The sequence below is a fragment of the Pristiophorus japonicus genome, chromosome 2 (assembly GCF_044704955.1).
Source record: "Pristiophorus japonicus isolate sPriJap1 chromosome 2, sPriJap1.hap1, whole genome shotgun sequence".
Lineage (NCBI taxonomy): Eukaryota > Metazoa > Chordata > Chondrichthyes > Pristiophoridae > Pristiophorus > Pristiophorus japonicus.
In genome coordinates this window covers 47,134,270-47,161,279 of record NC_091978.1, presented here as the reverse complement: position 1 = coordinate 47,161,279, position 27,010 = coordinate 47,134,270, and the positions used below count along the sequence as shown (strand labels likewise).

The 27,010-nt window shown below is 47.7% G+C and overlaps 1 protein-coding gene across 1 annotated transcript in view; it reads left to right on the top strand.

Annotated features, from left to right (window-relative positions):
- loxhd1a (lipoxygenase homology PLAT domains 1a) overlaps positions 1 to 27,010 on the top strand; it is a 279,592-nt gene that overhangs the window by 212,426 nt on the left and 40,156 nt on the right. The window contains exons 31-36 of the mRNA XM_070859753.1: positions 4,032 to 4,179; positions 6,714 to 6,922; positions 11,892 to 12,077; positions 12,468 to 12,595; positions 15,728 to 15,845; positions 22,828 to 23,005. Coding sequence (XP_070715854.1) covers positions 4,032 to 4,179; positions 6,714 to 6,922; positions 11,892 to 12,077; positions 12,468 to 12,595; positions 15,728 to 15,845; positions 22,828 to 23,005 — 967 coding nt within the window. The remainder of the gene's footprint in view (positions 1 to 4,031; positions 4,180 to 6,713; positions 6,923 to 11,891; positions 12,078 to 12,467; positions 12,596 to 15,727; positions 15,846 to 22,827; positions 23,006 to 27,010) is intronic.

The window sequence follows — 27,010 nt, the reverse complement described above, 5'->3', positions numbered from 1 at the left end:
AGAGAGTGGAGAGCACCAGTTCCCACTGTTGCAGGACAGAGAGTGGGGAGCACTAGTTCCAACTGTCGCAGGATGGAAGAGTGGAGAGATCCAGTTCCCACTGTCGCAGGAGAGAGAGTGGAGAGCACCAGTTCCAACTGTCACAAGACAGAGAGTGGGGAGCACCAGTTCTAACTGTCGCAGGAGAGAGAGTGGGGAGCACCAGTTCCAACTGTCACAGGACAGAGAGAGGAGAGCACCAGTTCCAACTGTCACAGGACAGAGAGTGGAGAGCACCAGTTCTAACTGTCACAAGACAGAGAGTGGAGAGCACCAGTTCCAACTGTCACAGGATGGAAGAGTGCAGAGATCCAGTTCCAACTGTCGCAGGAGAGAGAGTGGAGAGCACCAGTTCCAACTGTCGCAGGAGAGAGAGTGGAGAGCACCAGTTCCAACTGTCACAGGACAGAGAGTGGAGAGCACCAGTTCCAACTGTCGCAGGAGAGAGAGTGGAGAGCACCAGTTCCAACTGTCACAGGACAGAGAGTGGAGAGCACCAGTTCAAACTGTCACAGGACAGAGAGTGGAGAGCACCAGTTCCCACTGTCGCAGGACAGAGAGTGGAGAGCACCAGTTCCCACTGTCACAGGAGAGAGAGTGGAGAGCACCAGTTCCAACTGTCACAAGACAGAGAGTGGAGAGCACCAGTTCCTACTGTCACAAGACAGAGAGTGGAGAGCACCAGTTCCAACTGTCACAGGAGAGAGAGTGGAGAGCACCAGTTCCAACTGTCACAGGACAGAGAGTGGAGAGCACCAGTTCCCACTGTCACAGGACGGGAGAGTGGAGAGCACCAGTTCCAACTGTCGCAGGAGAGAGAGTGGAGAGCACCAGTTCCAACTGTCACAGGACAGAGAGTGGAGAGCACCAGTTCCCACTGTCACAGGAGAGAGAGTGGAGAGCACCAGTTCCAACTGTCACAAGACAGAGAGTGGAGAGCACCAGTTCCTACTGTCACAAGACAGAGAGTGGAGAGCACCAGTTCCAACTGTCACAGGAGAGAGAGTGGAGAGCACCAGTTCCAACTGTCACAGGAGAGAGAGTGGAGAGCACCAGTTCCAACTGTCACAGGACGGAGAGTGGAGAGCACCAGTTCCAACTGTCACAGGAGAGAGAGTGGGGAGCACCAGTTCCAACTGTCACAGGAGAGAGAGTGGAGAGCACCAGTTCCAACTGTCACAGGAGAGAGAGTGGAGAGCACCAGTTCCAACTGTCACAGGAGAGAGAGTGGAGAGCACCAGTTCCAACTGTCACAGGACGGAGAGTGGAGAGCACCAGTTCCAACTGTCACAAGACAGAGAGTGGAGAGCACCAGTTCCAACTGTCACAGGACGGAGAGTGGAGAGCACCAGTTCAAACTGTCACAGGAGAGAGAGTGGAGAGCACCAGTTCCAACTGTCGCAGGAGAGAGAGTGGAGAGCACCAGTTCCAACTGTCACAGGAGAGAGAGTGGAGAGCACCAGTTCCAACTGTCACAAGACAGAGAGTGGGGAGCACCAGTTCCCACTGTCACAGGAGAGAGAGTGGAGAGCACCAGTTCCAACTGTCACAAGACAGAGAGTGGGGAGCACCAGTTCCAACTGTCACAGGAGAGAGAGTGGAGAGCACCAGTTCCAACTGTCACAAGACAGAGAGTGGGGAGCACCAGTTCCCACTGTCACAGGAGAGAGAGTGGAGAGCACCAGTTCCAACTGTCACAAGACAGAGAGTGGGGAGCACCAGTTCCAACTGTCACAGGAGAGAGAGTGGAGAGCACCAGTTCCAACTGTCACAGGAGAGAGAGTGGAGAGCACCAGTTCCAACTGTCACAGGACAGAGAGTGGAGAGCACCAGTTCCAACTGTCACAGGAGAGAGAGTGGAGAGCACCAGTTCCAACTGTCACAGGACAGAGAGTGGAGAGCACCAGTTCCAACTGTCACAGGAGAGAGAGTGGAGAGCACCAGTTCCAACTGTCACAGGACAGAGAGTGGAGAGCACCAGTTCCAACTGTCACAGGAGAGAGAGTGGAGAGCACCAGTTCCAACTGTCACAGGACAGAGAGTGGAGAGCACCAGTTCCAACTGTCACAGGAGAGAGAGTGGAGAGCACCAGTTCCAACTGTCACAGGACAGAGAGTGGAGAGCACCAGTTCCAACTGTCACAGGACAGAGAGTGGAGAGCACCAGTTCCAACTGTCACAGGAGAGAGAGTGGAGAGCACCAGTTCCAACTGTCACAGGAGAGAGAATGGAGAGCACCAGTTCCAACTGTCACAGGACAGAGAGTGGAGAGCACCAGTTCCAACTGTCGCAGAATGGAAGAGTGGGGAGCACCAGTTCCCACTGTCACAGGACAGAGAGTGGAGAGCACCAGTTCCAACTGTCACAGGAGAGAGAGTGGAGAGCACCAGTTCCAACTGTCACAGGAGAGAGAGTGGAGAGCACCAGTTCCCACTGTCACAGGAGAGAGAGTGGAGAGCACCAGTTCCAACTGTCACAGGACAGAGAGTGGAGAGCACCAGTTCCCACTGTCACAGGACGGGAGAGTGGAGAGCACCAGTTCCCACTGTCACAGGAGAGAGAGTGGAGAGCACCAGTTCTAACTGTCGCAGGACGGGAGAAAGGAATGGACTGCCCAGAGAAACAACGGAGACAGATAGAGACCCGTTACTGCCCGTTTGCGGCAGCTATGTGGCGGAATCCCGTGGCCACTGCTTTGTGATCACCTGGCCGCCCGACCCAGATTCAGGTCGGGATTTTTTGGCCTGGACCCAATTCTGCCCCGATGCTGATGACCACCACGAGCACGTCATCAAAATGCCCATCGCCACTCTCCCTCCCCTGAAAAATACACCGACCGAAATTCAGGTAAAAAAAAATCATTGCCCCCCCATGCGGTTCCCCCGACAGCATTTTCTGCCTCTGCACCTGATCCCCAGTGTATGCCTTCAATGGGAGGGCCCACTGCCGCGGCTGCTATGACTTTATTTTTGCCGGCCGACTTCCCGATCGGCTGGCAAGATAATGCCCACAGATTCAGCCGGGCCGCCAACAGGCAGCCTGCCACCCCCTCTTGAGTGCCAGGCCACTGGCCCGGCCGAAACCCTCCCTGGTGCCCAGTGGCCGAAGATTTAGTATGCCGGATTCTCTCCTCTTTAACGGAGGGGAGAGAGCGTGGTGACGCAGATGCGCTGTGACGTCACCACGACTCCACCGCTGAATGACAATGGCGGAGTCCCGGTACCGCCCCAAATTCAGCTCCTCAGCCTGTCTTCCTGTTGATCTCCTTCCCCCATTATGTCTGACTTCCGGTCCAACGTCAAAAAAAAACCTAAGTGCCGAAAATCAACAGAGAGGCCGCCTCAACGATCCCGGTGGTAAAAACTTTTTAAAAAAGGTAGGTGGGCCAGCTTTCTGGTGGCCCTGACTTTAGGCCCCAGAATGTGGAACAATGTAAGGGAGATTTGGATAGATATTGCAGGGTGTAGGCAAATCGTTTTTTTGGCCAGTCAGTTGGACTCCAGAGCCATTTTCTGGTACTAAAATTTCCTGTTTTATTTCATTTCTTCCTTCTTAAAGCTCTTGACCCTTGACAGTCTTGTTCAGTGAGATTAAAAAATAGATATTATTAAAGGAAAATATTACTGGTGTCTCTCAGTCACCTCTTGTTACTATGTTTTACGATTTAAACTTACTGGTTGGCGGCAGTCTGGGGGATGACATTGTCTGTATAGGCCTCCTTAGACAATACAAATGGGACAGAGGATTGTGGGTAACACGCCTCATTCATGTCAACAGAACATACCTTATGGAAAGTTTCCTGAAGCTGTCAGTTCTCAGCCCATCTCTAACCAACTGAGGGCAAAGACAAAGGGGTGTGGCAGAAGCTGAGGGTAGGACACTATGGGAAATTGGGATAGGAGAGTTGGGGGTTAGAGGAGTGAGGCTGTTGGGGGCAAAGGGTTAGAGAGAATGTGTCCCACCTTGTATGATCCCCTCTATTTTTCCTCCTAGGATTATGAAGGAGATCGGGCAAGTGTTCACAGTTCTGCTAAAAGCTTACATGGTTCCTCATTGAGTCTCCGAAACATCAACAATAGTGCCCTGAACAAGAAGGGTAAACGGAAAAGCATTATTGAAGACACAATTGAGGAAGGACCTAGTAAGAATATGTTCAGCTTTATCTTGTCCAACTTATAGAAATGGTAAAAAATAATAAATGCAGTTATCCTCCCAATAAGACTTTTAAATATGACAGAAACCCGCATAGCCCTCCCTCCCTTCAGTCAAGTCTACGATGCACCACAAATTGTGCCACAAGGAACATTGTTTATAACTCTCTCACAAAGGATGCTTGGTCTTTGCTGCCCTACCTCTGCTTCTCTCCCAATCATTTCTTTCCTTATAGTTCCAACAGGCCAGCATCCATAATGAAGAAATGTGATCGCCTGTAAGCTCCTCAACATATAGAACAAGTATTTTCTGTTGGCCAGCACCATCTTACAATATTGTCAGTTGTAGCCATTTTAACTATGTTTATTTCTCCATCCCAGAGAAATAGCACATTAACGGAGTCCTTCGCTGAACATCTACTTGGTACCAGAATCTACTTAATACAAAGATGTCTGGATAAAGTGCCACATATTCTGCTTGTTAGCAAAACTGAAGCCCATGGGATAAAAGGGGTAGTAGCAACATGGATACAAAATCAGCTAAGGTATAGAAAGCAGAGAGTGGTGAATGGCTGTTTTTGGGACTGGAGGGAGGTACACAGTGGTGTTCCTCAGGGTTCAGTACTTGGACCACGGCTGTTATTGATATACATTAATGACTTGGACTTGGGGGTACGGGACACAATTTCCAACATCTGCAGGTGACACGAAACTTGGAAGTGTAGTAAACAGCAAGGAAGATAGTAATAGACTTCAAGAGGACATAGGCAGGCTGGTGGAATGGACGGACACATGACAGATGAAATTCAACGCAGAAAAGTGTGAGGTGATACATTTTGATAGGAAGAATGAGGAGAGACAGTACAAGCTAAACAGTACCATTTTAAAGGGGGTGCAAGAACAGAGAGACCTGGGAGTGTTTGTACACAATTTTCTGAAGGTGTTAGGACAGGTTAACAAAGCATTTACTAAAGCAGTTGGGTTCCTGGCTTTATAATTAGAGGCATAGAATTTTTAAAAAGCCAGGATGTTATGCTAAAACCTACATAAAGCACGAGTCCGGCCCCAGCTGGAGTATTGTGTCCAATTCTGGGCAACACACTTTAGGAAGGACGTGAAGGCTTTGGAGAGGATACAGAAGAGATTTACCAGAATGCTTCCAGGGATGAGGGATTACAATTACATGGATAGATTGCAGAAGCTGGGGTCGTTCTCCTTAGAGCAGGGAAAAAGAGCTTTGGAGGCCAAAATTGCCCCTCCCCTTAAGGCCAGTTACCACCGCAAATCGGCGTCCACGCTGCAGAGTGGAGTGGCCGCCGAATTTTCGTGGAATGGCCGCTGATAGCCCAATTGCCCTCCCGAGTTTAGTTTTCCCGCCGCTGCCTCGATCCCACCCTCCCCCCCCCCCCCACTCCGCATCGCTCCACTGTTGCTGATCCGTCTTAAACACGTCATCACCATGCGCACTGCTGATCTAACCTCCCGACGGTGACATTCCCCTCGAAAATCTTCGGCCCGCCCGGCAATGCCAAAACCTGTTTTTTCCCGGTGCTCCAGTGAGGCTGTGGCCTTCTGCAGCGAGCGGCGGTGTGGCTTCCCTTAAAGGGGAGGACGCACTGTCACTGCCGCCATGCTTTCTTTTTGTCGACTGCCGTGCCGGCCAGACAAATATGCCCCCGGGTTCGGCCGGGCCGCCAGCAGGCCACCCCCCTCTTGGGTGCCAAGCAAGTGGCCCGGCCGAAACCCTCCCTGGTGGCGCAGTGGCCCGAAGTTTATAAATCGCGGAGGCCCTCCCCTTTAAGTGAAGGCGAGAGCCGTGGTGATGCGGCGCCGTGATGACGTCATCGCGGCAGTGACTCCGCCCCTCAGATTTAGTTACCGCCCCCATTTACACCGCCTTCCGGATCAAAACAAAGAGTCGACCTGAACCGCAGCTGCAATAAAAACCCTTGAGACGCGGTGGATGCGGCCCGTTTCGGGCAGGGGGGAAATTTTACCCCTCGGTGTTTACAAACATGAAGAGTTTAGATAGAGTAAATAAAGAGAAACTGTTTCCAATGGCTGAAGGGTCAAGGGGCACAGATTTAAAGTGAGAGATGGAGGGAGGCATTAAAGCAGGAGAGATGGACGGAGAAACATGCTGACTTGATTTGCAGCTTGGCCAGTTCCATTTTTCAGCACCAAGGGGAGGAGAGTAACTTATATTTGCCAAGTGTTATTCTGTGGCTCTCTGTGTGACATTTGGCCAGCAGGCCGCACAGTTACCTGTCACTCAGGCTTATTTGTCTGTCAGTCGTCAGCTCAATGCGCAGTCAGCAACAGCTGCTCAGTTAACCTTTCGTCTGTCACCCGCGGAGCAGAACAGTGACTAGCAAGGCCAGGCTTTATCACCCAGTCTTGCACTGCAACCACGATTGATGAGTGAATATCTCATTTGTGGTTTATGAGGGGAGAAAATGACAATGGGAGGCCAAACCATGAGATAATGAAGTAACACATTTCCTTCACCCTCGTCTGTGAACAGCTATCCCGTACCACATAACAATTACCACAGGCTTGGAGCAAGACGCCGGCACCAATAGCCATGTGTATGTCATCATCATGGGGCCTCTGAAGATTCGTACAACGCGAATGTGGCTGGAGCTTCCCGAAGGGAAGAATGCATTTCTTCCTGGATCGATGGAAAAGTTCCAGGTGATGGGGACGGACGTTGGAGAGATTAAGAAAATCGAGGTGAGCTCGGCTAAAGGATTGCTGTACCCTAGTATATGAACTCTGTCCAACAGCCACAATATTCCTGTCAACACTGGATTGTGCTGTAAGAGGCAGAAAGGATCCCATTTGTCTCATTGCTACAATAAAATAGTTTCTGGATCCATTCATATTGTTCAAATATTTGCAAAAAGCAGATGTGGAATAAAATCAAGATTTGAGAGTTTTTTTTAAACCCTCCAGTTTTCTCCTTTGCATCCCGAAGTGCTGACTCTTGGGGGCTGAAATTTAGCCTCTTGAAAAGGCCTTTAACCGCCAGAAAGTTGTGGCCAGGCGGCGGGGTCTAGTGGCCCTCGATTTCCAGCCGAATGGCTACTGCCAGCAAAATTCACTATGGTAGATTTTCCGGCGATTCCCACTTCCACCCCGCTGCAGCCAACGGGTCCTAAGTGCGTCATCAAAGGGCGCACCACCGATCTCCCGCACCTCCAGCCAAATTCAGCTTCAAAAATCCTTGTTCTGCCGAGCGGTGCCTCCGACAGCTTTTTCTGTCGGTGCACCTTGTTTGTGTGTGGGACTTGGCTGTGCGGCGGCCATTGAAGGCGAAGGCCCACTGCCGCGGCCGCCATTTGATTTTTTTTTTGTCGGACAACTTCCAAATTGGCCGGCCAAATGTGCCCCCGGGTTCGGCCGGGCCACCAACAAGCCAGCCTGGTTGTACCCACTCTTGGGTGCCAGGCCACTGGGCCCACCGAAACCCTCCCTGGTGGTCCAGTGGACCTAGCTAAAATAATCGCAGAGTATGCAGCGGCCCTCCCCTTTAAGTGAAGGGGAGAGACGTGGTGTCGCACACGTGTCACGACGTCATCGCTGATCCGCTGGTGATTGACAGCGGCGATGACTCCGTCCCGCCTCCACTTCCACTCCTCTCGTTGCCGATCTGCTGCTTACTGCCCGACTTCCACCCCATTTATGATCGCCCTCCGATCCGCTTAAAAAAAAAACGACACAGAGCTGAATTTCGCGAAAGAGGCGACCTCATCCGACACGTCAGGTTTCGGGCGGGCCTGAATTTCGGTCCCTTGCAGTTATACCAGTTGCCAGTTGCCTTCTGGTATCTCATCAGGTGACCGTTCTTCACGTGTCCACCTAGACACCGAGAGAAAAAGATTAGTGAAGACAAACGTAGGTCCCTTGCAGTCAGAATCAGGTGAATTTATAATGGGGAACAAAGAAATGGCGGACCAGTTAAACAAATACTTTGGTTCTGTTCTCACGAAGGAAGACACAAATAACCTTCCGGAAATACTAGGGGACCGAGGGTCTAGTGAGAAGGAGGAACTGAAGGAAATCCTTATAAGGCGGGAAATTGTGTTAGGGAAATTGATGGGATTGAAGGCCAATAGATCCCCGGGGCCTGATAGTCTGCATCCCAGAGTACTTAAGGAAGTGGCCCTAGAAATAGTGGATGCATTGGTGATCATTTTCCAACAGTCTATCGACTCTGGATCAGTTCCTAAGGACTGGAGGGTAGCTAATGTAACACCACTTTTTAAGAAAGGAGGGAGAGAGAAAACAGGGAATTATAGACCGGTTAGCCTGACATCAGTGGTGGGGAAAATATTGGAATCAATTATTAAGGATGAAATAGCAGCGCATTTGGAAAGCAGTGGCTGGATCGGTCCAAGTCAGCATGGATTTATGAAAGGGAAATCATGCTTGACAAAGCTTCTAGAATTTTTTGAGGACAACTGGTAGCGTGGACAAGGGAGGACCAGTGGATGTGGTGTATTTGGACCTTCAAAAGGCTTTGACAAGTTACCACACAAGAGATTGGTGTGCAAAATTAAAGCACATGGTAATGGGGGTAATGTACTGATGTGGATAGAGAACTGGTTGGCAGTCAGGAAGCAGAGAGTCGGGATAAATGGGTCCTTTTCAGAATGGCAGGCAATGACTAGTGGGGTGCCACAGGGCTCAGTGCTGGGACCCCAGCTATTTACAATATACATTAATGATATAGATGAAGGAATTGAGTGTAATATCTCCAAGTTTGCAGATGACACTAAGGTGTGAGCTGTGAGGAGGATGCTAAGAGGTTGCAGGGTGACTTGGACAGATTAGGTGAGTGGGCATGGCAGATGCAGTATAATGTGGATAAATGTGAGGTTATCCACTTTGGTGGTAAAAACACGAAGGCTGAATATTATCTGAATGGCGGCAGATTAGGAAAAGGGGAGGTGCAATGAGACCTGGGTGTCCTGGTTCATCAGTCATTGAAGGTTGGCATGCAAGTACAGCAGGCGGTGAAGAAGGCAACTGGTATGTTGGCCTTCATAGCTAGGGGATTTGAATATAGGAGCAGGGAGGTCTTACTGCAGTTGTACAGAGCCTTAGTGAGGCCTCACCTGGAATATTGTGTTCAGTTTTGGTCTCCTAATCTGAGGAAGGATGTTCTTGCTATTGAGGGAGTGCAGCGAAGGTTCATTAGACTGATTCCAGGGATGGCAGGACTGACATATGAGGAGAGACTGGATCGACTGGGCCTGTATTCACTGGAGTTTAGAAGGATGAGAGGGGATCTCATAGAAACATATAAAATTCTGACGGGATTGGACAGGTTAGATGCAGGAAGAATGTTCCCAATGTTGGGGAAGTCCAGAACCAGGGGACATAGTCGAAGGATAAAGGGTAAGCCATTTAGGACGGAGATGAGGAGAAACTTCTTCATTCAGAGAGTTGTTAACCTGTGGAATTCCCTACCGCAAAGAGTTGTTGATGCCAGTTCATTGGATATGTTCAAGAGGGAGTTGGATATGGCCCTTACGGCTAGAGGGATCAAGGGGTATGGAGAGAAAGCAGGAAAGGGGTACTGAGGTGAATGATCAGCCATGACCTGATTGAATGGTGGTGCAGGCTCGAAGGGCCGAATGGCCTACTCCTGCACCTATTTTCTATGTTTCTATGTATCGGCAAGCTATTCAACCATAGACACAATCACAACTGGCCCCAGTAATGTCTTCATCTGGTATCCACACACATATATATTCTCTGGCAGGTGTTCCTGAAGACCCCACCACCCCTAGTTGTTCTCGATAACTAACTGCTGAAAATCAGTATCCTACTGGCCGAATTGAGTTATGCGTCTTGCAGATTTTGAGGTCAATCTACTGAAAGGATTGTTGTCACTGTGGGTACAGAGTCTTGTCAGAAAGTGAGCCTTGACAAATTATTATCTTTTGAAGCAAAACCCTTTTTTTAAAAAAATGAATTTTGTACTCTTTATCGTGAGTAATGTCAGTGCTAGAAAATGGACTACTTTCTATTTTAGGACTCCGGTGTGCCGTAAATTTTAACTTTGGTTGGGGGTGCAAAATGGTTGGTAACAGATCAGCCATGCCACCCGATTTTCCTGTCCATGGTGGGATGTATAACGGGCAGTAGGTGAGGTAGAGGACACTTAGATGCTCCAACAATATACCTCATTCCAAACTCCTGCTGCACCAGTGTCATATTTTTCCCATTTACCACATCAGCCACCCGAGGCCTCTCAGTGTGAGACTTCCCAAAACTCGATTCATGTGGGAATTTACAGCAACTGACACCATAGATCTTCTGACTTGGATTCGAACCCATGTCTCAGAGTTGGAAGGTCAGAAAATCAAAACCAATTTACAGTATTCAATATTCAAACTCCAAAACACCAGTAAAATCCCAGAATCCCGTGTCATAAAAGAAGAATTTAAAACTGAGATGAAGAGAAATTTCTTCTCTGAGGGTTGTAAATCTATGGAATTCACTGCCCCAGAGAGCTGTGGAGGCTGGGTCATTGAATATATTTAAGGCAGAGATAGACAGATTTTTGAGCGATAAGGGAATAAGGAGTTCTGGGGAGAAGTGGAGCTGAGTCCATGATCAGATCAGCCATGATCTTATTGAATGGCGGAGCAGGCTCGAGGGGCCGTACGGCCTACTCCTACTCCTATTTCTTATGTTCTTAATTTAATCATTCTCAGCAGCCTTCGGGCAGCTGTAGGTGTGTTCACTGGTCTGACTTCTTACTGAACAGTGCAGAGTAATAGGGCTTTACATCAGCTCAGTGGTAACCCTCTTGCCTCATAAAAACATCAGAAATAGGAACAGTAAACCATACAGTCCCTCGAGCCTGTTCCTCCATTCAATAAGATCATGACTGATTTATCTTAACTCCATTTTCCCACCCTATCCCCATATCCCTTGATTTTTTTAGTGTCCAATAATCTATCAATCTTAGCCTAGAATATACTCAGTATCCACAGCCCTCCAGGGTAGAGAATTCTAAAGATTTGCAACCCTCTGAGTGAAGAGATTTTTCCTCATCTCATTCCTAAATGGCCGACCCCTTATCCCGAGTCTCTGACTCCTAGTTCTAGACTCTCCGGCCAGGGAAAACAGTCTCTCAGCATCTACCCTGTCAAGCCCTCTAGAATTATATACGTCTCAATGAGATCTCCTCTCATTCTTCTGAATTCTAGACAGCATAGGCCTATTCTACTAAATCACTCTCAGAAGGTTGTGGGTTCAAGCCCCACTCCAAGGACTTAAACACTAAATCCAGGCTGACATTCCAGTGCAGTACTGAGGGAGTGCTGCACTGTCAGAGGTGCATTCTTTCAGATGAGATATCAAAACAAGGCCTTGTCTGCCCTCTTAGGTGGACATAAAAGATTCCATGACACTATTCTAAGAAGAGCGGGACAGTTCTCCCGGTTAATTGGTCATGTATCTCATTGCTGTTTGTGGGACCTTGCTGTGCGCAAATTTTCTGCCGTGTTTCCGCCATTAAAAGAGTGACTACACTTCAAAAAGTATTTACGTGGCTGTCAAGCGCTTTGGGACATCCTGAGGTCGTGAAAGGCGCTACATAAATGCAATGCCTGTCCTTTCCTTTCCTTTCTGATCGACAATGTTGTATTGTTCTCTGACTGTGTCTCTGTTTCCCTCGGAACAGCTGGGTCACGATGGTGCCTCTCCAGATAGTTGCTGGCTAGTGGAGGAGATGGAAATCTCAGTGCCTACCAAAGGCATGATGTATGTCTTTCGGTGCAAATGCTGGCTTGCCAAAGACCGAGGCGATGGGCTGACAGCGCGGGTGTTCAGCATACTCGATGCAGAAAATGTCCAGATTGGTCAGAAGGTAGGGGGGGTCGCTTCATATTGTTTCCCAATATGCCAAAAAATATACAATCCCGTGCAATCGGATGGATTCAAATGGAGAATAGAAAGTGTGTCCAGTTTGGGAATTGGAAATGCACGAGAAGAAGAAGTAAGTCGGTATGGGAATTAAAAATAGAACTTACATAGAAGTAGAATCTGGGAGCAATGAGAAAGTGGACTGGAAGTAGTGAAATTGTATACAGTGGATATGAATGGGAATGGGAAGTAGGTATGGAATCAGAATAGAAATGGAGAAATAGATCATGTACAAGGGAAATAAATAGGAACTGTAATGGTGAAATAATGGAGGGATTCGCTGGTTGTATCTGGTATTTGGCCAGCATTGACAGTAAGTATGATTGTTGAACAGGTCCCTTATGAAATAACCGTGATTACCGGTGACACACCAAATGGTGGGACTGATGCCAACATTTATATGTCTGTCTTTGGAACCAATGGGAGCACAGAGGAGATGCTACTCGACAAAAATGGAGACAGGTGAGTTCCAGCTCCAGTGTAATGTCATCTCTTTCTGACTTCCCTTCTTCCTGAAATCTTTAATGTCCAAGTTTGGCATTAGAAACATAGAAACATAGAAACATCAGAAAATAGGTGCAGGAGTAGGCCATTCGGTCCTTCTAGCCTGCACCGCCATTCAATGAGTTCATGGCTGAACATGCAACTTCAGTACCCCATTCCTGCTTTCTCGCCATACCCCTTGATCCCCCTAGTAGTAAGGACTTCATCTAACTCATTTTTGAATATATTTAGTGAATTGGCCTCAACAACTTTCTGTGGTAGAGAATTCCACAGGTTCACCACTCTCTGGGTGAAGAAGTTTCTCCTCATCTCGGTCCTAAATGGCTTACCCCTTATCCTTAGACTGTGACCCCTGGTTCTGGACTTCCCCAACATTGGGAACATTCTTCCTGCATCTAACCTGTCTAAACCCGTCAGAATTTTAAACGTTTCTATGAGATCCCCTCTCATTCTTCTGAACTCCAGTGAATACAAGCCCAGTTGATCCAGTCTTTCTTGATATGTCAGTTCCGCCATCCTGGGAATCAGTCTGGTGAACCTTCGCTGCACTCCCTCAATAGCAAGAATGTCCTTCCTCAAGTTAGGAGACCAAAACTGTACACAATACTCCAGGTGTGGCCTCACCAAGGCCCTGTACAACTCTAGTAACACCTCCCTGCCCCTGCTTGATTCATCACATCTTTTCACTATTCAACATTGGTAGTGTCCGAAGGGCCTTTACTTTTCATCCGTATTTGTCAATAACTAAAAGAATCTGTCTTTTGCCAGCCATTTGGCACTTTATTTTGTATTTTCTGTACTATTTGGGCTTTAATGGATGGGGATTTTCAGTTTTGAGGCATGTACAATATAACGAAACTAAAGAAACTGCAGCCCACTCTGTCACCTGATTCACACTTTATGTAGTAACGCCAACCAATTGAAAATAAAAGTGCCAAATTCTGCATCAGTTGGGTGGTCCCCATTTGACCATATCTGCACCTGTGACCCTTGTGTTCATGGGCATTGACAGGTGTACTCAATATATGCAATTGCCTCCAGTTTCTTTACACATGTTGCTGGCACAATCGCCGATACCAAAAGTAAGGAGGGAGACTTATGCACCTGAATGAGTGCAATTTTGTACTCTGATATCCCCTGTGTGCCGTTTAAGCACTGCAATGCACAGTTGCATTCGAGCAGGTGCACTTCTTTGTTTTACCTTCAAGTTCATCAATCTGCCGATCGTGGCAATAAAGGCATGATTGAGGGTTAGAATTTAGAGTTAGGGTTGGGGTCATATTTAGGTTTTGGATTAAGGTTAGATTTATGTTTAGCATTAAGTTAAGGGTTAGCTGTAGATTTAGGGTTAGGGTTAGATTCAGGATTAGAGTGATTGGGAGAAAAACCTTGGGGCTGATTTTTGGCCCCTTAGAATGCCCCATTTCCCCAGCTCAAAGGTCAGGAAAAAGGGAAGAATTTCTGGGGCTCAATGTGGGCAGAGTTAAGCCTGCAGCTGAAGTAGGCACTGACCTATCACAGGTATACAAGTAAGATGAGAGAGGGCATTTGTAACTTGCTGCCTCGTTTTCCGATCGATTAGATTGTTGGGTAACCAGTTTTGAAGTGCCTGAAAAACCTGGCACCGTGACTGCCCCCAGCTACCATGGACTGGAAGGTCTGCAGGGTTGCCAGGGAAAACCAGAGAGTATGCAGGCAAGCGATGTTTTCCTTGCATTACCCGAGGTTGATTGTGGGCACTCAAGACTTTTTGGCTGCTCCTCTCAAGCAACTGCCAGAACATCTGACCTTGACAGTTTAGAACACTAAAGCAGGCCAGAGAGGTTTGTAATTGCATTTACAATTCCTCCCCGCTTTGCCAGCACTATGCCCTGCCAGGAAGAATGTTCCCGATGTTGGGGAAGTCCAGAACCAGGGATCACAATCTAAGGATAAGGGGTAAGCCATTTAGGACCGAGATGATGAGAAACCTTTTCACCCAGAGAATTGTGACCCTGTGGAATTCTCTACCGCAGAAAGTTGTTGGGGCCAGTTCGTTAGATATATTCAAAAGGGAGTTAGATATGGCCCTCACGGCTAAAGGGATCAAGTGGTATGGAGAGAAAGCAGGAATGAGGTACTGAAATGCATGATCAGCCATGATCATATTGAATGTTAGTGCAGGCTCGAAGGGCCGAATGGCCTACTCTGCACCTATTTTCTATGTTTCTATGCCTCTGGGCCATGTTAATCATCGGGGACAGCAAATAGGCTTTGCCAGGATGCTTCTGGCACAATGGATTGAAATAACCATCGTCTGTGCCGAAATTTCTGTGATTTGATTTTGTGTTAGAGTGAATTTGCTGTAGATACCTATCTGCACTGGTCTAGTTCTGGTACCTGTACATGCAGTACTGGTCCTATAGGTACAGCATTTAACAGCATGGAGTCGGGCAACTGAGCCCAGTGGATATTCCTTGGAGAGATGTTCTGGCCTCCGCTCCGACACCACCGCAACCCTTAGCCATTTTCCTTTCAAAGTTCATTATTTTCATCATCATAGGTGGTCCCTCGAATCGAGGATGACTTGCTGCCACGCCAAAAAGGGATGAGTTCACAGGTGTTTCAAAGAAGGACCTAAAATTCAGGTCCCAACTACATCTTGAAGGGTGGAAGATGCCTGTGCATGGATTTTTTTAACATGTGGTGGCTGTTTATCACCAGCCACCAGACGGGCTTGACAGAGCTAGGTCTTGGTCCAGTGGCAGGGATTAACCAAGGCAACTGGAAACCAGCTCTGCGACATAGTGCGCACACAATCACAGTGTGGGCTGGCCTGTGCTACCCCTAGGCCCTTGCCTCTCCTGGGCCCCGATCACGTCACTCCATGATCTCTCATTACTTTACCGTCAATAGGCCTCACCGTTCCACTGCTATCCTGCTCGATTTTGAGGATGAACATTCAGCCCCAGATCTCAGGAGACATCCGCTTTCCACGTCCAAATCAAAGATTACCTTCTAGCCAACTTCAATGGTTCATGTCAATGTGATTATTAATTCTTGCTGCTGTTATTATTTTTAGCATTATTCCGTGATGCATTCACTTTCCAGATTTGAGAGAGCTCAAGAGGACACCTTCAACTTGGTGATTGCTGATATTGCTCCGCTCAGGAAAATAAGGTTTCGCACTGACGCCAAAGGATGTCGTCCCGACTGGTTCCTGGATAAGGTAATACTGAGGTCACAGCTTTAGTCCAGAACTGAACAGAAGACAGTGGGGCAGGAAAATGGAATCATGGTGGGAGTTGATAGAGTAGTTAGAGAAGGAGCTATTTCCTGTTCGCAGTTCAGAGAAGGTTCACAAAATTGATTCCTGAGATGAAGGGGTTGTCTTATGAAGAAAGGTTTGAGTAGGTTGGGCCTCTACTCATTGGAGTTTAGAAGAATGAGAGGTGATCTTATTGAAATGTATAAGATTAGGAGGAGGCTCGACAAGGTGAATGCAGAGAGGATGTTTGCCCTCATGGGGGAATCTAGAACATAGTTTCAGAATAAGGGGTCATCCATTTAAAACGGAGATGAGGAGGAATTTCTTCTCTCAGAGGATCGTGAATTTGTGGAATTCGCTGCCCCAGAGAGCTGTGGAGGCTGGGTCATTGAATATATTTAAGGTGGAGATAGACAGATTTTTGAAATCTAAGGGAGTCAAGGGTTATGAGGAGTGGGCAGGGAAGTTGAGGCCAAAATCAGATCAGCTATGATTTTATTGAATGATGGAGCAGGCACGAAGGGCCAAATGGCCACTCCTGCTACGAATTCTTATGTTCTTATGTTATATTCTTATGTTCCTCTGGTGGGGGTGTGTCTAGAACAAAGGGGCATAGCCTTAAAATTAGCCCTAGGCCATTCAGGGATGATGTTAGAGAGCACTTCTTCATACACAATTTCAAAACTGGGATTGATAGATCTTTATTCGGCAAGGATATTAGGAGTTATGTAACCAAAGGTGGGTAGGTGGGGCTAAGATATAGATTAGCCATGATCTAATTGAATGGCACAACAGGTTCGAAGGGCTGAATGGCCTCCTCCTGTTCCTATGTTGCCATGGCTTGAGTTGCACCATGGTCACAATCAGAGTAGATGACTCTGGTAACTTTGGCAAGGGGAGCCTCAGTGCTATGAGCGGGGTGGACTGAATGGATTTGCACAGGGAATTTGGCGGATAGGTTTCATGGAGTTGGGGGGGAGCCAAGAGTAGGGGGAGATCAGATAATTCTGGAGGAGAAGAGGGGGTCGAGGGTGCATTTTTGAGGATGGAGTGATGACAAATGTTTGGATTTTAGAGACTTGCAGATAGCTCATTTAATACCTGGATTGCTGGGTGCAATATGGATAGGGTGCCTAGTGATGCCATGCTCAGTGTGATGCTGTATAACAGGAGCAGAAGGGTGGATACAGTTTAATCTAACTTTTATGGTTCAATGTAATTTTTCAAAAACATTTTAAGGCTTCATTACAGGCCAGGAAAGTCCAGATTAGTTCCTGTTTAATCTGAAGTAGTTGAGCTCAGTCATGGCTGTGGTCAGGGTGCTACAATTACACACTGGATTAGGCAAGGAAATATCAGCAGGGTTTCCACTCCTGATCACTGCCTGGCATCCTCTGCAAGTGCACAAGTGTGCAAATCCAACGGGGAAAGGATCAGGCTCAGCTATGATGTACGCGCAGTGCCTGCAGTCAGTCACTCTCCAGCCTCAGAGATGATTGATGGGCACTTGGACAAGATACTGGGGGACAATCAGTACCTGGTGAACTGTACCACAACAGGGGGTTAAAATTGCTTTCAAGGAAAGAACTTCTCTCCTGAAGATATGCTGTGGCCCAGTGCTGAGCATCCCAGTGCATTTTGAAAATGGCCATCTCCATGTGTGAGATTAGGCAGTGAGCGTCGACAGGCCCATGAATCAAGAAGGGCATCACTGCTCAAACTAATCCTGTCTGTCAACGGCTGAGGAGGAGGTAGCAAGGCAAAATAATTTAGGGAAAGAACTGCTTGAATGACTCCCTCTGACGGTGGAGAAGAGGAATTGGGGAGCATCCGATAATCCGAAGTTAGATGGGAAGTAATTGCAGTCAGGATTTATGGTTAGAGAAGATCGAATACATACAGTGGAATAAGGCCATGGAGAGATTGGAAAACAAGAATCTTGTCAAGGCTTCAGTGGAGCTTGGGGAGGACAAGAATGATCGATGAAAAGGACCTTGTGTGGAAAAGGACCCAGGCTATTGGAGTGCTGGACTAACTAACGCTCGTATCAGGCGGAGGTAGGGAGTCTTGCAAGGAAAACTCGTCCTAAAAGTGATGATGAGGATTAGGCTTTGGGCAGTATGAGTAAAGTGAGCAGTGTAAGAGGGCAATGAGCTGGAGGTGGAGAAATGTAGTTTTGGGAGAGACTCGACGTGGGATACAAACTGGATGTTGGAGGTGTAAGATTTCTAAATCATTGGCATTAAATTGACAGCAAGACCAATTATTTTAAAACAATTTAGAGTAAGTTTATTAAACATATGCAAATAGCCTATCGAACAAAACAGCAGTCTATTAGTATCCTACGGACTCTACTTAATTACAACAGATACAATGATGTTACAATAAAAAAGGTACAAAACGGTATACTTTACTTCCCTCTGGCAAAGCACACGGCCTGCTCCTTTGTCTGTAGAGGGAGGTCCTGCTTTTTGCCGTGTGCTTAAGAAAAGAGAGAGAGAAGAGACCCAGCAATCTTTGGCTTGACTTATTATACCATTGTTTCTCAGAAAGCCTCAGGATTAGGTCTGGTTCCAGGGCTGTTCCTGATTGGCTTTTCCTCATACATGTCTGTCTGGCGGGACGGTGCCATTCCTTGATTAGGTTAATGGCTTTCCTGTTGTGTATCTGTAACGCATGCACTCCCATGTTCCGCCACCAGGGAGCTCATCCCCTGAAGTCCCAAGGGATCCCAGCATCTCTTGGGAGCACTGTATATAAGCCGGCCCCTAAGGCCTGTTCCTCACTCTGGAGTGTCTTATTAAAGACTGAGGTCACTGTTACTTTAACCTCCCTGTGTGCAGCCTCATCTGTGTTAGGAACGCAATAACTGGCGACGAGAATACGAATCCAACGCAAAGATGCAGCAAACTGTGGGCATCCTGGAGAAGTTCTCGGAGGGTGAGGACTGGGAAGCCTATGTCGAACGGCTAGACCAGTACTTTGCAGCCAACGAGCTGGACGGAGAAGGAAGCGCTGCAAAAAGGAGAGCGGTCCTCCTCACGGTCTACGGGGCACCGACCTACAGCCTCATGAAGAATCTTCTGGCTCCGGTGAAACCCACAGATAGGTCGTATGAGGAGCTGTGTACATTGGTTCGGGAGCATCTTAACCCGAGGGAGAGCGTGCTGATGGCGAGGTATCGGTTCTACACGTGTCAGCGATCTGAAGGTCAGGAAGTGGCGAGCTACATCGCCGAGCTAAGGCGACTTGCAGGACAATGTGAGTTTGATGGCTACCTGGAGCAAATGCTCAGAGACTTTTTTGGACTGGGCACTGGCCACGAGACCATCCGCAAAAACTTTTGACTGTAGAGACACCGACCCTCAGTAAGGCCATTGTGATAGCACAGGCATTTATGTACACCAGTGATAACACCAAACAAATCGCTCAGCACACAAGTGCTAGCAATGTTCTTAAATTAACTGGAACTGTGTTTGCGAGCAGAAAAGTACAAGGCAGAACCCATGCGTCTGCAACTGCCAGCAGGCCTCAGGTGACCCAGATAACTCAAGGTCCCCAACAAAGGCAATTCACACCTTGTTGGCATTGTGGAGGCTTCCATTCAACCTATTCATGCCACTTCAAAGGGTATGTTTGCAAGAGCTGTGGAACAATGGGGCACCTCCAACGAGCTTGCAAACGAGCTGCAAGCTCTGCAAAACCTGCTAGCCACCACGTGGCAGAGGAAGATCGGTCCATGGTGGATCAAAGCAATTTCGAGCCTCAGAGAGAGGAAGCAGATGCTGAAGTACACGGGGTGCACACATTTTCGACGAAATGTCCACCTATAATACTAAACGTAAAATTGAATGGTTTACCCGTAGCCATGGAACTGGACACTGGCACTAGCCAATCCATCATGAAGATGTTTGAGAGACTGTGGTGCAACAAGGCATTCAGACCAGCCCTGAGCCCCATCCACACGAAACTAAGAACGTACACCAAAGAGCTTATCACTGTCCTGGGCAGCGCCATGGTCAAGGTCACCTACGAGTGCACGGTGCATGAACTGCCACTCTGGATTGTCCCGGGCGACGGCCCCACACTGCTTGGAAGGAACTGGCTGGGCAAAATCCGCTGGAACTGGGATGACATCCGAGCACTATCACATGTCGATGAGGTCTCATGTACCCAGGTTCTCAACAAAGTTCCTTCCCTTTTTGAGCCAGGCATTGGAAACTTTTCCGGGCGAAGGTGCAGATCCACTTGGTCCCAGAGGCACGACCCATTCACCACAAGGCGCGAGCGGTACCTCACATGATGAAGGAGAGAGTGGAAATTGAGCTGGACAGGCTGCAACGAGAGGGCATCATCTCCCCAGTGGAATTCAGCGAGTGGGCCAGCCCGATTGTTCCAGTACTCAAAAATGATGGCACGGTCAGGATTTGCAGCGATTATAAAGTAACTATTAATTGTTTCTCGATACAGGATCAATACCGGTATCGACTCTGACTTAGAGTCCTGTATACGGCAATGCAGCGTGTGTGCTCAGTTGAGCAATGCACCCAGAGAGGCACCACTAAATTTGTGGTCCTGGCCCTCCAGACCATGGTCGAGGATCCATGTCGACTATGCGGGCCCGTTTCTCGGTAAAATGTTCCTGGTGGTGGTGGATGCTTTTTCAAAATGGATTGAATGTGAAATAATGTTGGGAAGCACCGCCACCGCCACCATTTGAAAGCCTGAGGGCCATGTTTGCCACCCACGGCCTGCCTGTCATACTGGTCAGTGACAACGGGCCATGTTTCACCAGTGCCGAATTTAAAGAATTGATGACCCGCAATGGGATTAAACATGTCACCTCGGCCCCATTTAAACCAGCCTCCAATGGGCAGGCAGAGCGAGCAGTACAAACCTTCAAACATAGCCTTAAACGAGTCACAGAAGGCTCACTCTAAACCCGCCTGTCCCGAGTACTGCTCAGCTACTGCACGAGACCCCACTCGCTCACAGGGGTGCCCCCGGCTGAGCTACTCATGAAAAGGACACTTAAAACCAGACTCTCGCTGATTCACCCCAACCTGCATGATCAGGTGGAGAGCAGGCGGCAGCATCAAAATGTAAACGATGGTCGCGCCACTGTGTCACGGGAAATTGATCTGAATGACCCTGTGTATGTGCTAAACTATGGACATGGTTCCAAGTGGATCGCGGGCACGGTGATAGCTAAAGAAGGGAATAGGGTGTTTGTAGTCAAACTAGACAATGGACAAATTTGCAGAAAGCATCTGGACTAAACGAGGCTGCGGTTCACAGACTGCCCTGAACAATCCATAGCAGACACCACCTTTGTCGAGCCCACAACACACACCCAAAGGATCAACGACACCACGCCGGACCAGGAAATCGAAACCATCACACCCAACAGCCCAGCAAGGCCAGGCTCACCCAGCAGCCCTGCAGGGCCAACAACACGCCAGCCCAGCGAGGGCACAGCCAACACACCAGAACAGACATTTGTACCGAGGTGGTCCACCAGGGAAAGAAAGGCTCCCGACCGCCTCACCTTGTAAATAGTTTTCACTTTGACTTTGCGGTGGGGGGAGGGGAAAGTGATGTTGTGCATCTGTAAAGCATGCACTCCCATGTTCCACCACCAGGGAGCTCATCCCCTGAAGTCCCAAGGGATGCCGGGACCCCTTGGGAGCACTGTATATAAGCCGGCCCCTAAGGCCTGTTCCTCACTCTGGAGTGTCTTATTAAAGACTGAGGTTACTGTTACTTTAACCTCCCTGTGGGCAGCCTCATCTGTGTTCGGAACACAATATTTCCAATTAACATCTTTTCTAGTTTGGTGAGTTTCAAAGCCATGCTTCCTTTGTAACTTGAGCTCTGGCCAGCCAGAGGACATGAACTTGGGGAAGGCATCCATTTTGTTTCTTCAAACTTGTCTTTTCGTAAAATCTACACTTTTAACATTTATATATATACACAGAATCAATTTTATCATTACGAAACACTTTTATTCTTTCAGAGGCTTGCGACGTTTATCAAGTTGGTTTAAGGACAATAGGGTGCAGGTGGGGGGCAAACAGGGTGGATTTAGTTTTGCTGTCATTGAGTTGAAGGAAATTTTTACTCATCCCAGATTTAATGTCATTCAGAGAGTCAAAAAGTATAACTACAACCATGTCAGTGGAGAAGTAGAGTTGGGTGGAGTTTGCAACCATGTGGAAGCGGAAACCAGGCATGCTAATTTAAATAATCAACTCGAAGGGGCCAAGTACAGAGTCTTGCATCATATGGGAAGTGTCTACTTGGGTACGTTTGAGGGGATGTAGTGGCTGTGTTGAGACAGGTGTGAATCGAATCACAATGCAGCGGGAAAGAACATGAAACATACAAAATTCTTACAGGCTTGATAGGGTAGATGCAGGGAGGATGTTTCCTCTGGCTAAGGAGTCACAATCTCAGAATATGGGGTCGGCCATTGAGGACTGAGAGGAGGAGGGTGGTGAATTCTCTACCCCAGAGGGCTGTGAAGGCTCAGTCTATGAATATATTCAAGACAGAGATCGATAGATTTTTGGATATGGGGATAGTGCAGACAAGTGGAGTTGAGGTAGAAGATCAACCATGATCTCATTGAATGGCAGAGCAGGCTCGAGGGGCCAAATGGCCTACTCCTGCTCTTAATTCTTATGCTCTTATGAAAAGCAACAGTTGAGGAGATTGGAATAATTAGCAGTGTATAAGGCAACAGAGTATTCCAGAGAGGCAGAGTGAGTCATTCTTATAATGGTATACGTCCGTCGCTGACCTTTCTTGGAGTAGTGGAAGGGTGGAAATTGGATGAAGAGAGTGCATAACTGAGTGGTGAAAATGTATTCAATGAACTTGGAATAAAAGAGTGCCCTGTTTTATTCCTCCCGGGTGCATTGATTCTTTTCCATTCTGGTAGGTTATCATGCTGAACCAATCCACGGAGGAAATGACCACATTTACCTACAATGACTGGCTCTCAAAAACACGGGGCATTAAAAGGTCAACCATCTGCGAGCTGGCAGCGGTGGTCAACGATGAAGAGATGATGGAGAAAACAACCTATACCATCAATGTAAAAACCAGCGATGCTTCAGGTTGGTAAGAGCAGGGCTCGACGGGTTTCAGTAATCGTCGCCCCACAACAAAACATTTCGTAGTGACGTAGACTCGCCCAATAACAGCTCAATTTTGTAATATGGGAAAGGAAATTGTAAGAAACTATTAGATTGCAGCCTGTGACTGATTCCTGGATATCTGGTATACAATACGTAAATCGCCTGGACCCCCTCAATAAAAATCCAGCCTGTAGCTCGCTCCCAGATATCCGTGATTCGACATATAAACTTGAAATTCAGAGATTTTGTGATCAAATTCTACCATGGCAAGCCATAACACTGAAGTCAATAAAATATAGGGGTTTCTTCATGCGCTGTTCCCCACTGCACAATATAAAGTTCTTGGTCTGTACACGCCAGTCGGGTATGGCCACCTACAAGTATCCATCCATCTGTCTATTTACAATCTATATTAACGACTTGGAAGAAGGGACTGAGTGTAATGTAGCCAAGTTTGCTGACGGTACAAAGATGAGAGGAAAAGCAATGTGTGAGGAGGACACAAAAAATCCGCAAAAGGACATAGACAGGCTAAGTGAGTGGCCAAAAAGTTGGCATATGGAGTTTAATTTTGGAAAGTTTGAGGTCATGCACTTTAGCAGAAAAAATCAAAGAGCAAATTATTATTTAAATGGAGAAAGATTGCAAAGTGCTGCAGTACAGCGGGACCTGGGGGTACTTGTGCATGAAACACAATAGGTTAGTATGCAGGTACAGCAAGTGATCAGGAAGGCCAATGAAATCTTGGCCTTTATTGCAAAGGGGATGGAGTATAAAAGCAGGGAAGTCTTGCTACAGTTATATAGGATATTGGTGAGACCACACCTAGAATACTGCATGCAGTTTTGGTTTTCATATTTGCTTTGGAGGCAGTTCAGAGAAGGTTCACCAGGTTGATTCCGGAGATGAGCGGGTTGACTTATGAGGAAAGGTTGAAAAGGTTGAGCCTCTACTCATTGGAATTCAGAAGAATGAGAGGTGATCTTATCAAACGTATAAGATTGAGGGGGCTTGACAAGGTGGATGCAGAAAGGATGGGCCCAAGTTTCCACACGATAAAAAACTGGCGCCCCTCCGAGCTGGGCGCCCGTTTTTCGCGCCGAAAAAAAAACGCGCGATTCTGGAGCGCCCTGCAGCTCCATGTTTGCTTGGCGCAGCGCCCAAGGAGGCGGAGCCTACCACTCACGCCGATTTTGTAAGTGGGAGGGGGCGGGTACCATTTAAATTAGTTTTTTTCCTGCCGGCAACGCTGTGTGTGTGCGTTGGAGCGTTCGCGCACGCGCAGTGTGAAGGAAACATTGGCACTCGACCATTTTTGTAGTTCTTTGTAGCTGTTTAATTTTTGAACATTTTTTAATAAAAGCACATTGCCATCAGCACATCAGCACTGAGGCTTCCTGCAGCAGTGAGAAGACCGCAGGAAGCCTCAGAAAGTTGAGGCAGCCGTTTCCCTCCCCCCCCGCCCGCCGTCGGGAACGGCTTCCTCCTTCCCCCCCCCCCCCCCCCCCCCGTGGGAACGAACGGCTTCCTCCTTCCCCCCCCCCCCCCCGTGGGAACGAACGGTTTCCTCCTTCCCCCCCCCCCCCCCCCGTGGGAACGAACGGTTTCCTCCTTCCCCCCCCCCCCCAGTGGGAACGAACGGCTGCCTCGTTTTGTGAGGCTTCCTGCAGCATTCTCCCTGCCTGAAGCACTTTCACACAGGTAGGAAGATGGTTTATTTAATCTTTTCTTTGCTTATAAATGTTTATTCAGGTTGGATTTATTTGTATAATATTTGTATAAGTATAAATAAGGATTTATTGTAGAATTTAATGACTTCCCCCCCCCCCCCCCCCACCTCGTTCTGGACGCCTAATTTGTAACCTGCGCCTGATTTTTTTAATGTGTAGAACAGGTTTTTTCAGTTCTACAAAAATCTTCACTTGCTCCATTCTACTTTAGTTTGGAGTACGTTTTCACTGTGGAAACTTTCAAATCAGGAGTCAGTGGCCGGACACGCCCCCTTTTGAAGAAAAAATTCTGTTCCAAAGTGAAACTGTTCTACCTGACTAGAACTGCAGAAAAAAAAATGTGGAGAATTGCGATTTCTAAGATAGTCCGTTCTCCACCAGTTGCTCCTAAAAATCAGGCGCAAATCATGTGGAAACTTGGGCCCGATGTTTCTATTGATAGGGAAGACTAGAACTAGGGGGCATAATCTTAGAATAAGAGGCCGCCTATTTAAAACTGAGATGAGGAGAAATTTGTTCTCTCAGAGGGTTGTGGATCTGTGGAATTCACTGCCACAGAGAGCTGTGGAAGCTGGGACATTGAATAAATTTAAGATAGAAATAGACAGTTTCTGAAAACAAGGGAATAAGGGGTTATGGGGAGCGGGCAGGGAAGTGGACCTGAGTCCATGATCGGAACAGCCATGATCGTATTAAATGGCGGAGCAGACTCGAGGGGCCGTATGGTCTACTCGTGCTCCTATTTCTTATAGAAACATAGAAAATAGGTGCAGGAGCAGGCCATTCAGTCCCTTGAGCCTGCTCCACCATTTAATACGATCATGGCTGATCTGATCATGGACTCAGGTCCACTTCCTTCCCTACTCCCCATAACCCTGTCAGCGAAAGTTACGAGGTGCGTGACTTTCTGTCATGGATGCTGGCAGAACTCACATGGCCGCTTATTTATAGTGTTTGACATTCAGCAGCACAGATGCTTAACTTAAGATTGCACTAGATCCCCAATCCTTGGGGTCCAATATAAAAACAGCTTGAGGTGCTATGGCATCACTGAACAAATCTACCCATAATTTGGCATGAAATTTGCAATCTCAAAGGCAAGCTGGGTATATGGAGTTCGGTCACAGATCAGCCATGATCTCATTGAATGGCGGAACAGGCTCGAGGGGCTCAATGCCCTACTCGTATTCCTATGCTTCTCTCTTACTATGTTATGCAGAAGGGGTATACGGATGGATGGTGTGGAAAATTCAGATGTCAGTAGGGTGTGCACTTCTGAGGTTGAACAGCAAAGGGAGCTTTACTCCATGTAACCTCTGCTATACCAGAGCTCAGAGGGCTCGATGCTGAAACTGAGTACTGAAAATGGAAATGTGTTTCATTGTCCAGCACAGACAACCCTCGCCTAGATTAGCACTAAATTCGCCCAACACAAATAAAAATAAGTAGCATCGTGATTGTATCCAGATGTCCAGCAGACTGTAAGTTCACTGCAATCTCTTTATGCCAGCTTAGTAAGCATTAACATCAAAATATAACGCAAGGAATCAAAGGCTTATTCCCCAAAACAGTAAAGCACACACCCTTCTGCTATAGCAGCTGGACCTTTATGTTAACTGCCAATCCTCTCCCACCTTCGCAGACAGTAAGTCATGCTTGGGTACGGTCCCATGGGATGCGACCACCATCTGGTGCCTTGCCCAGGAGGTCTTTTATCATGTGCGAGCGCAGATGGTGTGTGTTGGCTATGTTTCAGGGAGTCAAAGCTGAACCTGATCCTGTTCACATAGAAACATGGAAAACAGGTGCAGGAGTAGGCCATTCGGCTCTTCGAGCCTGCACCACCATTCAATAAGATCATGGTTGATCATGCAACCTCAGTACCCCACTCCTGCCTTCTCTCCATACCCTTTGATTCCTTTAGACGCAAGGGCCACATCTAACTCCCTTTTGAATATATCCAACAAACTGGCCTCAACAACTTTCTGTGGTAGAGAATTCCACAGGTTCACAATTCTCTGGGTGGAAAAGTTTCTCCTCAGCTCGGTCCTAAATGGCTTACCCCTTATCCTTAGACTGTGACCCCAGGTTCTGGACTTCCTCAACATCAGGAACGGGAGCATCTAACCTGTCCAATCCCGTCAAAATTTTATATACTTCGATGAGATCCCCTCTCATTCTTCTAAATTCCAGTGAATATAAGCCTTGTCAATCCAGTCTTTCTTCATATGTCAATCCTGCCATCCCGGGAATC